Here is a 12,320-nt window from a genome sequence, read left to right as displayed (position 1 = left end):
AATTCTGATGGGCTTCAAACAAGTCAGCATGGGAAACTATCCCAATTGGTCCCTAAAATATTTGAAACTTCTCCAATAGCCCAAAATAATTTATCACTACCTAAAAGGGCTCCAATCATCCTTGCGCCACTCGATTGCATGAAAATCAGCAACCACTCAAATTATATATATTTCCAAGACAATTTTGTAGATCAGTAACTTCGAAGAACTCATTCACAGTCTCAAATGCTCTTCATTTGAGTGAGTCTCTTTAGCTTCGATCTTGTTTTATGAGCGGCATTGCTGAGATACAGTTGCATTTTCAACTCTTTCTTCAAGTTGTCCCAGGTGGCAATTACAAACGTCCCTTTCTCAATGTCAACACACCTTCTTCACAGGCATCATGGTCACATTTTACCATTCACCAAATGCAAAAAAACCATGATCTATTCTATAGACATCATCCACAACACCTATCGCTTGAAAGTATTGCTTCAAAATCCATAAAAAAAATTATCAATTTTTTTTTTTAACTATGAAATCTTTAAATGGATCGAATTTAGAAACCTCAATTCTATTAAGAACAATAATAGAATTGGAAAGGCTAGCAATCATACTTGCACGACAACCCTTTTAAGCATCACCAGCTCATTGGTCACTTGCCCTAGCTTCGCAATCACTCGTCCAATTCTTCGCTCAAGGTGCAGTTCTACTCCTTTAAGGTGGCCATCTCCTCGGAAAGAGTATAATGGACGGTTTCTCTTTCACTAGCAAGCTTGTCAATCTCGATATTGAGGACACCTTGGGCTTCCCTAAAGAACTCTTCCAACCTCTCATTGAGTCCCTCCAAGTGTGCTTCTGATTTCTCAAACTTCTCCTCGTAAACAAGCTTCAACTCCACCTTTGTTAGCCTCATCTCTAAGTCCCCTAACTCACTTCTCAATTGGCTAGGATCACGGGATTTACTCCTACCCTTCTTGTGGCTACCAAGGTGCCCCATCCCTGCAAAAGCACTAGGAATGAACTTCACTTGGAACAGACATCACTCTTTATATGAAGTTAATTAATAAATATATCATGGTTATATTCAGGCGTCTCAGAACTCTATATGCATAAAAGCATATTAGAGGAATATACATAAAGAGCACACTTGCCATTTCCAATATATAGGATTGTCAATGAAGGGTCTTGCCATGCAAGATGCTGCAAAACTTGCAGTTTCAAGCATTGTTAAAAAGATATGGAGGATGAAGGAAGGTTTGTCCGTGTTCTTTTTTTGTTATGTGTGTGTTACTAAAATTTATATATATGTCCATTTCCAAAGTTTAGTTTTTCTCTTAACTGTGAATAGAAATTTATAAATATTCAATTTTACACCACCATTCAGGCACAAGGGTTGCTGCCAATTTTTGTTTCTTCTTTAATTTTTAATAGAATTATACTTGAAGAGGTTGAGCAATCCGCTACTCGTGCAATGATTCTCTCTCTTATAGGTATTTTTATCTATTAAAAAATTATTCTTGTAAATACTCATACTAGTATCACCGCTGTTGTAATAGTTAAAAATAGTATCGGAACTATGGTGCATGGTGATAGAACTATATCTTAAATATATTAAATAACAATGGTAACTTAAATATAATAAAAATAATATTAATTGAAGATGAAAAAGAAAGTTTAAAAAATTTGTGATAGGTCGATTGAGACATGCAAATTCTGGCGTTGTCTTTAGAGAAAATAGAATCCCTCTTATACGAGGCTTTATAGCTACAACTTCAAGAGATATAATGATTCTCCAGATTAATTTTGTAAAGCGAGACAGATCGTACAAACATGAATAACTCTCCCCTTTGTACTGCTTAAAAAATTAATAAAATAGTAGAAAATGTTTATTTGAATAAGGTAGTTAAAAAAATGGATGGATTTGATAAATATAAAAGGGATGAAAAAGAAATAAAGACTAAAGGACCAATTTGAACAAGACAATAATAATTTGAAGAATATGGTAATTGTGCTTTCTTGTACACACATCATGTCTATTTATAGACATCCAAGTCGATTTGATTTATCGAGTTTTCAAAGTCGGTTCATTTTTTTTTATTTTTTTCTTTAATTTTAATTTTTATTTTAAATAAAAAATACTTAACAATCTCCCACATGATTTAAAAGAAAAATTATAAAAGATACATTTAGCAATATATTATGGACTTAATAGTGTTCATTGAGACCTATAATTAATGTACATAAATCTCCAACTAAATGAATATGAGTAAACTGAAGTCTTAAACTCAATTCTTTGAGCTTAGATCAATCTTTCATAATAGCGACTCCACTATCTCACTCATCTAAGTGAGTTCTCGACACAATATTGTCAATTATAAAGGTTGGTGTCCATTGCGATGACTTAATTTTTTATGGATTTCAATTCTATTTCCCTCAATGATTCAACGTGTTACTTGTACGCAAATCCTTCAGTGAAACACATCTATCAAGTTCTTTTCCTTTAGTGAAACAGATCTACCAAGTTCTTTTCTAATCTTAAAAAATCAAGTGATATTATTTTCTGAGACAACAAAGATTAATTGAGTTAACTCTGATTTTGATATACCTTTTATTTTCATTTATATTAGTATTTTTCACTTTAGTAGTAGTTTGATTATCACGTTGAATAGTGATGACTGCCGAATTTCACACGTCCCAATAAGAGGCAGAGCCCGTGAAGGCAGTACTAGCCCAAAGTCTATGAAGCTTCCTTGATAGACCGTTCAAACATCTTCAGTCCTGACTTAGTCCCACAGAGCGGACTGGATCACTACAAGTCCAAGTCCACCAACCACAAGCTCAGCTCGGTGACGTGACATGGGAAATGACAGCAGGTCCAGTCAACTCGCAGCCCTGTTTGCATGCATGCCAGGAGAATTAAACGGCCGTCTGGAGCAAAGAGGGCGTCTGACGCCCCGTAAGTATAGACCTGCATAACAGAGGTAAGTGACACTGTAGCAGAGAGACCATTAGGCATCACTAGCAGATAAAGGGGAAGAAATACATCCTCCTCTCCAAACAAACTTATACGATGATTGTAAACTCTATTTTTTAAATTTTAAAATATCAAATAGTAATAGTAGAAATAATTTTATTTGTGAATAGAATATCAGCTAGAAAGATAGAACAAGATATAACAGTCGAATTGGAAGATTTCCAAGCTATTGCATCACCACCCAAAAGTAAAAAATTAAAATTAGTCCGTATCATTATATTTCTCTAACATATTTGGAAATCCAAAATAATGATACTATCACTTACAGTGCCTTTTAATAATTAAAAAAAAAAAATTTATTGCATTTCAATGTTCAAAATTAGAGCTAGTTATTTATCTGCTCAAATTTTTTCTAAGGCCACAAGAATCAGGCCCTTTACGAGAATACATTAATGATTTTTAGCCTCTCAATCTCATGAGTATTGTTCATTCATCTCTGACTGATTAATACTCGAAATCAAAAATTTACAAATCTTCAAAAAAACTGAAATTATTCTAACATGAAGCAGAGATGTAATGATGATTGCTTGGTGGCCCATTTTCTGTATTGATGTATTTAGAATGATAAATTGAATAGGGTTCATAATTAGCTATAGATATTTAATGTGTAGAAAAGAGAAAAAACAAATGCACGAAATCATCACTTCATTAAATCTCAAGTAGAGAGTTGTTGTATTCACATCCCACCAAATAAACCCATATGTTCAATTAATTACAATAATAAAAAAAATATATGCATTTAAGAACGTCTTCAACATTAAAGAATTTGGACTGAGCTTTTTTTTTTCTTTTCTTTTCTCATGGATTTAATGCAATTATGAGCATGAACGACAATTACACATGATAACACTTAACCAAATCCTATTAGCTTTCATAATTGATTTTTTTTCAAAGAAAATTATTTTACTTTGATTATGAAGTTAGAATTTATATAGTAATTGATTCCAACTAATTAAAAATTAAGACTTAATTGTTTTTCCAATTAAGTTAATTTGAAGTTTGCTTGTTTCGCTCTAATTTAGATAAACTCAATTCACTAAATGCATTTTGCAACAAGTAATAAATGAAAAGTAATGAAATTAAATGCAATAAATAATTACTTCATTTATTTTTCCAATGTAATATATATGGGATAATTACAGTATAGTTTAGCGCATTTTTAAACAGGGTTCTACATTTTTTCAACGACAGAATTCTTTCAGTTGAATTTATGTACACATTATTAGGCTCACTAGTATTCGGTTCAAACAGAAAAAATCAATCAAATTGAATTAATTTAAAATTTTAGTTCGGTTTTTTATATATTTCAGTTCGATTTTTAATTTCAGAAATTTTGATTATTTCGGTTCGATTCAATTTTGATCAGAAAAAATCGAAAAAATCTAACCGATTAGTGATAATAATATGTTTTTTCAATAATATAGAGAAATTAAATCATATTAAGATTAAAATATTTTAATTAAATTTGTAAATACTAAAAATAAAGTGTAAAAAATAAAAAAATTATTAAAAATTAAAACCGATCAAATCGAACCGAATCGAACCGAATCAGACCGATTCAGTTTGATTCGGTTTCTGACCATAATCAGTTCGATTCGATTTTCATAAACACTAAAATTTTGATTTTCAATTTATTTAGTTCGGTTCGATTTTGAACCAAACCGATCGAATGCTCACCCCTACACATTGTGGTAAAAATTTTTATTTAATTTTATTTTTTATTAATCTATTTCTAAATATAATATATTAAATTTAATAAAGATATGAAATTAATTTAAAAAAATTATAAATATTTATTTATAAATAATTATTATATTTAGGGATTAATTTTAGGGGTGTAAATGAATCAAATCGTCCGTGAGCTATTCGAAATTCGATTCGATAAAAACTCGATCGAGTTCAACTCGATTTCTAAACGAATCAAGTTTGAGTTTAATTTTTAGTCTCGTTTGATAAACGAGTCAAGTTTGAACTTTAAAGTATTCGGCTCGTTAAGACTCGTGAGCTCGACTCGTTTCTGAATTCATGAGCAGGCTCGCAAATAAGCTCGTAAACAGTCTCATTAAATAGGCTGAGATTATTATCATAAGATAAATAAATTTAAACTCTACATATACTTCAATGAGCCAAAACTAAATTTTCTAAAATTCAGCTCTATATAGTTTAGGTACACTCTTAAACTTGCATATATTTGGATCATTAAGATTTAAAAACTCATTTTTATAAGTTTACGAGCTAATTTATAAATATATTTATTTAACTAAAATTATTTTAATTTTAAACTTATTAGTTTTAAACTAAAACTCATTATACATGTAGATAAATTGAACTATTCATGAATTATTCGAGACTAAATTCGATAAAAACTCGACTAGTCTAAACTCGTTTATTAAATAAGCCAAATTTGAATTTATTAATACTCGGCTCGAATTCAAAATGAATAAAACTCGAATACGATTCAAACTCAACAAAATTTTAACAAATCAAGTTTAAATTTTTTAAAATTCAGTTCTGGCTAAGTTCATTTACTCCCTAATTAATTTATAATTAATTTATAAGAATATAAGAATGTATATAATTAAAGTATTATTTTATTATAAAAAAAATTTATAACTAAATTTATAACTATTTGAACTAAATTATATTTTATAAAATCTTAAGAATTAAAATATAATTTATTTCGATTAAAAATTATTTTTAATTAATTTATAAATATTAGATCAGCATTTATTAATAGTTAGATGAAAAAGTCTCACTTGAAATTAATTAATAAATTTTTATATCACATTGATTAAATATCTATTTTTTCTAATAATTATAAAAAAAAATTGATTTGCTTTGAAAAAATTTGTTGATATAAATACTTAATCTAATAATTTTTTAATAAAAAATATCTATAACAATAACTATAATACGTTAGAAGTTAAAATTAATTTAATACGCATTCACATATTTAATCTAATGGTAAGTGAATTTGAATAAATTTGAAATATCTCAGATTCTACTTTTTCAGTCCTCAATCCCATTTAAAAAAAAAAAATCTAATACATCGGATAATAATTGAAAATCCACAATTAAATTCAAAATTTGATTAAACGCCATAGAAAATTTCTATAATTCTCAAAGCATTAAAAAAATTTTAGAAAATAACACTATTATATTTTAATATTTACCTGATAACGATATAAATTTATTATATTAATATTGTGTTGAGTAATAATTTGACAATCATTTAAAATTATTGTAAAAATTTTAAATTTTATTATATATAATAATATATTTTATATTAAAAATTGTTATAATTTTAGTACAAATTATTATTTATTAGAAAGAGATAAATAAAATCTTATTTTATATTATAATAGTAAAAATAAATATAATGATTTTTAAATTATTATCATTAATTTATTATTATACTTTAAATTATTTAATAATAATAATCCTTTTTAAATACTGCACCTTAAGAATCTAATTAATTTTATTATATACAAATTTATTAATATTTTACTTTCTATTGTTTAGTTACAATATTAAAAAAATAAAAAAAAATGTTAATAAATTTATACGTAGAAATTTAATAGTGCAAATGGTATTCTTAAAATCCAAAAAATTATAAATGGCTTCGTATTTTAAAAACGTTTTTAAAATTTTTTTTCTTAGAAATAACTTAATTTTTATAAAAAAATGTTTTTATATTTTTAATTAATTAATTTTTTAAGTCTCGTAAATATTATAAAATATAGAAATATTTTTTATAAAATAAAGGGATCTAAAAGAGATTTAAATTTCAAGAAATCCATTATAGGTTTTGTTTTAGTGGCACATATTTTGTTTTAGTGGCATTTATGTATACCAAATTCTCCAAAAGTAAATAATTATTTCGCTATTATTATTTTTCAATTTCAATTTGTATTAAAACAATTTCAAATTTTAATTTGGTTATTAATGAAGTTATATTCTTTACGTGTAATTTATTTTTTAATAAATATTATGATACTTCCATAATGTATAGTAAATATTTTTAATTTGAGTATTTGATGAAACTAAATTTAGACCCATTTATCATGTTGTTATTAATATTAATTTATACATTTTCTGCCTAGTTTTGATCTTATTTTGCAAAAAATGGTATAAAAAAGTAATTTGGTGAAAATGCTCTTAAAACTGCCTAAAACAGAATAAAAGAGAACAAGTATGGTCTGCTCAAATTGTTTATCCAAACTAAGTTGCAGCTGAAGTAAAGATAAATAAGAAAAATACAAACAGTAGAATAGTTTGAAATTCAAATTTCGAACCTTCAAGAAATCTTTCCCCTATTAAAAATGTGAAGACACATCATCACTCAATTCAGCTTATTTAGGAAACAAAATCACAAAAAATATACTTGCCTTATAAGAATTCAAAATTTAAACTTTAAAATTCAAAATTCAAAATTTAAAAGCCATCCCAAGAAAACCTAGGGCAACACTTTCCGCTATAAAAGCATCATAAGCAAGCCACACGCTACTCTTCTCCACCTTCAGATTGCAAGCTGCACGCCTCTCCAAAGCCACCAATTGGTTCTTCTTTCCCCTTCTCTTTCTTTTATTTTTTGTGTGTTTTGTTTCAACTATGAGTGGTTGAAACCTTTTTTTCTAGTTGAAAATTAGGTGAAACTTCAAGTTGTTTATGGATTGGGAAATCTAAACATATATTGTTTATATTTTGTTTATCAATATTGATGCAATTTCATACTTAATTCCATTGTTGGATTGTTGTTTAGATCAATAGAACCCATTGATTCTTGATTGCAAAGTAATAATTTGTTAGTTTGGATAGTTTTAAATCCGTAATTGCTTGAATTATTCAAACATAAGTAACTCTTGGTATAAAAATTAAGAAAATTGCATGATCTAGCAATATAACTATACGTTTGGGTAACTAGAATTATGTCTCTCTATTTCTTAATGCAATTGATAGTTGTTAGATGCCAAAAGTCCAAGGATGTTTCTTAGCAACTTGTTGATTAGTGATTGATTAGAGAACGTTTTTTAGTTAATCTATATTTAAGGAGGGATATGATGGTGAAAAACGTCTTCTACCTCTATAATTAATTTATTGAATCAAATAAAGGAATCTTTATGTCAATGATCAATCCCTTGAAGTGGATCTAATTCTTCGACTAAAGTTTTTCTCATATTTGAATCTTTTTTACTTTATTATTTATTTTACTTTATTTTTTTCAGTATTAGTTTAATTCAACAAACTCAATAATAATAATAATAATAATAATAATAATAATAATAATAATAATAATAATAATAATAATAATAATAGCTACTTAGAATACCAAGTAAGAAATGGAACAGTTCCTCCAAATTCAATTTCAGTTTTGGATTCACCTGCTTGTCGTGCCAAAACTAAAAATTTAGAATTAGATCGTAAAAAGAGCTGTTAGTTTTAAATTTTTTTATTACTATAGACTTTTTAATTATTGTTTTATGAGAACTGTACGCCATATATTTGCCACTCAGACATGTCACTTAGATGGAACATAGTTCCTCAATTTAGATACAAGTGTAAAAAAAATTATCAGTGTCATTTGTAGTATTTAAATATTATATTTAAATTTTTTATTTTTTTATAATTATAGTTAATTTTTTAAAATAATTTTAATAAAATTTAAATTAATACAAATCTCACGTGTTATTTATTTATCTTTTTAAATATTTAATTAAATATATAGCTAATTCTTTAATTTTAATTAATCACATACCAAAAATCACTTAACTCTTATTATTTAAATCTTTAATTCTTATTATCTAATTAACCATATATCTTAAAAACTATTTCAATTTTATTATCTTAAATTTTAATTTAAACTTTAAAATTTCTAATTTAAAACTAATTAGATTCATTCAAAATGAAAAATTATTATCATCTAGTTAATCATATATCTTTAAAAATATTTAATTTTTATTGTATTAATTTTTAATTTATAATTAATTAAATTTAGATATTCATTCAAAATAGAGAATTCTCCAATTTAAACTTTAAAATTCCTAAGTTAAAATTAGTCAGATTTAGAATTTTATTCAAAATAGAGATTTTATATTTTAAATTAAGGATTGAAATAATAAGAGTAAATTACTTTTAGGTTATGTGATTAATAATTTAAATTCAGCTCATTTAAAAGTAAATTGAATTAATTATTTATTAAATCGAGATTAATTTCAACTTCTCCTAAATAATTAATTCATCTATGCACCAATATTAATCTAATAATGATAATTTTATTTATTAAATTAAATTAAAAATTTAAACATTTTTATAATACAAATTTGAAATTTAATCATTCAATGGCTATGGTGGAATGCCAATCCCTAAGAACGACAATTCTTCTTCTCTTTTTTTCCCTTGCTGTTAAATGGAGGCTCTTGTTTTTTGCAGAGTTTTCAGTACTTCCCTCTTTTAAGAGTACCATTTTAAAAATAAGGGAAAATTACTTTTTAGTCCCTGAAGTTTAACGTAATTAACACTTCTGTCTTTCTATTTTGGCGACCCAACACTTAAGTCCCTCACTTTTTATTCCGTCCAAATTCGTAGTCCTTCCGTCCATTTAAACCGTTTAGTCAAAGAGTTAAAGGTGAGATGTGATAATTTTTTCCAAAAATACCCTTCTTTCAATATGAAATTCCAGAAGAAAAAGAAGAAGAAAAAGCTGTAGAAAGAGTAAGAAGAAGAAGAAAGAAGAAGAAGAAGCTGCAGAAAGAGTAGGAAGAAGAAGAAGAAAAAGAAGAAGAAGTTGCAGAAAGGGTAGGAAAAAAAAGAAGAAGAGGGTTAATTTTGTCAATTCACGTGTCCCAAACGACTATTTTGGACGGAAGGACTACGAATTTGGACAGAAGGACTACGAATTTGGACAGAAAAGAACGTGAGAGACTTAAGTGTTGGGTCGCTAAAATAGAGGGACAAAAGTGTTAATTATGTTAAATCTCAGAGACTAAAAAGTAATTTTTCCTAAAAATAATAATAATAATAATAAAAAGAAAAAAGAAAAAAAAAAACAGAAAAAGGTGTTGATTTTGGGTCAATTGATGACAAGTGAGAGGCAACTTGCAGTTGCTCTCTTGCCATTGATAGCAACAATAGACCCCATGACAGATGTTTTCCTGACACCAACTGGGCCCATTGGGCCTACCATGCATTCAATTTTCCATTTCCCCTTTTTCTTTGATGTTGATCCATCCACCAGAATGTGCAATAAAATTTAGTAATTAAATATTTATTTCATAATATTAAAAATCACATATCTCGTTGTTTCATTACTTTAAATTTTTATTTTATATTTCATAATTTTTATTTATTTTATTTCATAATATAACTGAATAAAAAGGAGTTTGCATATACAAAAATGATCATGATTAGTATATGCAATTTGTTCCATAATCAACAATTTTGTACATGTCTCCTATCATTTTCCCTATTTAAAATTGAGAAAATTATATATAATTATATAAGTATTTAATTAAATTTTTAATGATTTATTTTAAATGGAAAATGATTTTTTAACTTTCAAATGATAAATCGGTGCATTTTAATTATAATATTATTCTTTTTATTCTATAATTTTTATCCATCTTTTTTTATTTGTTTTAAAATTATTATTTATTTATTTTTTTAAAATAACAAGAAAACTTCATTAATTCAAAGAGAACAAAGAAACAATATGAGGAGGAGGGATATCAATCCAAACTCCTTGACCTGACTCAGAATGAGTCGATGTTGTTAGAACATGAGCGACATCATTCGCAGATCTATGAACAAAAACACACTTTGCTTTCTCATAACTAGATAGAAGCAGTTTACAATCTTGAACCAAAAGGCCAAAAGACGATAAATCATCTAACAAAACACAATTAACTGACATCACAAGTACCTGAGCATCCAATTCGAAAAGAACTCAATCACATCCACACTCTTTAATCCAGCTCAATGCTTCCCGGAATGCTATAGCTTCAGCACACTTTGCATCCATCTGCCTATAAAAAGAGCCTGCTCTAGCAGCCACAAAACTCCCATCATCCTTCCGGATTACACAACCGAAACCTACCGAACCTCGTTGCAAGCTTAAAGAGGCGTCAATGTTCGCCTTGATCCAACCGTACGGCGGAGGAGACCAGATCGGGCGAGCCGGGTCGACAATGGTGCTTACTGAGGACACGACCCGGGCTACTTTCCATTGCTGCAAAAAATTCAGAGCCATGAAGAACACACCACTCGCAGTCTGACCCTGACCCTTCCATACAACATTGTTCCTATTTTGCCACAAAGCCCATAAGATCATTAGCATAAGGGAGGCATTTTCCACAGAAGCAGAAGAGAAGGCTAAAGAAAACCACTCATTTAAAGAAGATGCAGAAGGCGCAATCCAACCCAACGGCGAGCTTAACCAGCAGCTGCGGGCAAAAGGGCACTGAATCAAAATATGCAAGACATTCTCAGGGGCTACATGACACAACGGGCATGAAGGATCAACTGGGACTCTCTTGGACTGAAGTAACGAGAGGCAAGGGACAACATTAACTAGAGCCCGCCAGCAGAAATTGAGCACTTTTGGGGGAACTTTAGCTTTCCAGAACCTTTTCCATATCTCGCTCCCTTCCCTATGTTGAAAGCCATCAACTAGGAACCTATATGCACTCTTAACCGAATAGTGACCTTTGGACTCGAATTTCCAGCACCATGTATCAGAACACGATGAAAGACTAAGAGGGATGTTCAAAATACAACTTCTATCTCTTTCGTTGAACATCTGTGCAATTAAACTCTCGTTCCATCTGTAGTTAATTATGAGATCTGAAACAACAACTCTAGCACAATTCAAAGGAGGGGTTGTGGAAACCAGGGACTCAGGCAGCTCTCCTCAACCAGGGTTGCCCCCAGACTAAAACTGACTGACCATTCCCAATCCTCCAGTAAGCCCCAGCTCGAATCAGACCCCGAGTTTCCCATATGCTGCGCCACAAAAAACTAGGGTTACTTCCCAAAGGAGCTTCAAAGAAAGATTGGGTCGAAAAATAGCGGGCCTTAAGGACACGAGCCACTAAAGACTGAGGCCTGTTGATAATGTGCCAGCCCTGCTTCCCAAGCATGGCCAAGTTAAACTTATGAAGAATTTTGAAACCTAGCCCGCCATCAGATTTGTGCTTTGCCATTCTGTGCCAACCCAGCCAATGAATACCCCGATTTTGATCCGCCCCCTTACTCCACCAATATCTAGTCATCATGCGTTGCAGTTCATCACAAAGAGTCCGAGGAAGTA

The 12,320-nt window shown here is 28.9% G+C and overlaps 1 protein-coding gene across 1 annotated transcript; it reads right to left on the bottom strand.

Annotated features, from left to right (window-relative positions):
- Positions 1-10,958: 10,958 nt before the first annotated feature.
- LOC110627527 lies at positions 10,959-11,810 on the bottom strand. The gene has a single exon (XM_021773878.2). It carries the CDS (start codon positions 11,808-11,810, stop codon positions 10,959-10,961), a length of 852 nt encoding a protein of 283 aa, XP_021629570.2.
- Between the last annotated feature and the right edge of the window lie 510 nt (positions 11,811-12,320).

The sequence above is a fragment of the Manihot esculenta genome, chromosome 12 (genome assembly GCF_001659605.2).
Source record: "Manihot esculenta cultivar AM560-2 chromosome 12, M.esculenta_v8, whole genome shotgun sequence".
Taxonomy (NCBI): domain Eukaryota; kingdom Viridiplantae; phylum Streptophyta; class Magnoliopsida; order Malpighiales; family Euphorbiaceae; genus Manihot; species Manihot esculenta.
Note: the sequence above shows the minus strand (reverse complement) of the source record. Positions and strands in the feature narration are given on the sequence as shown.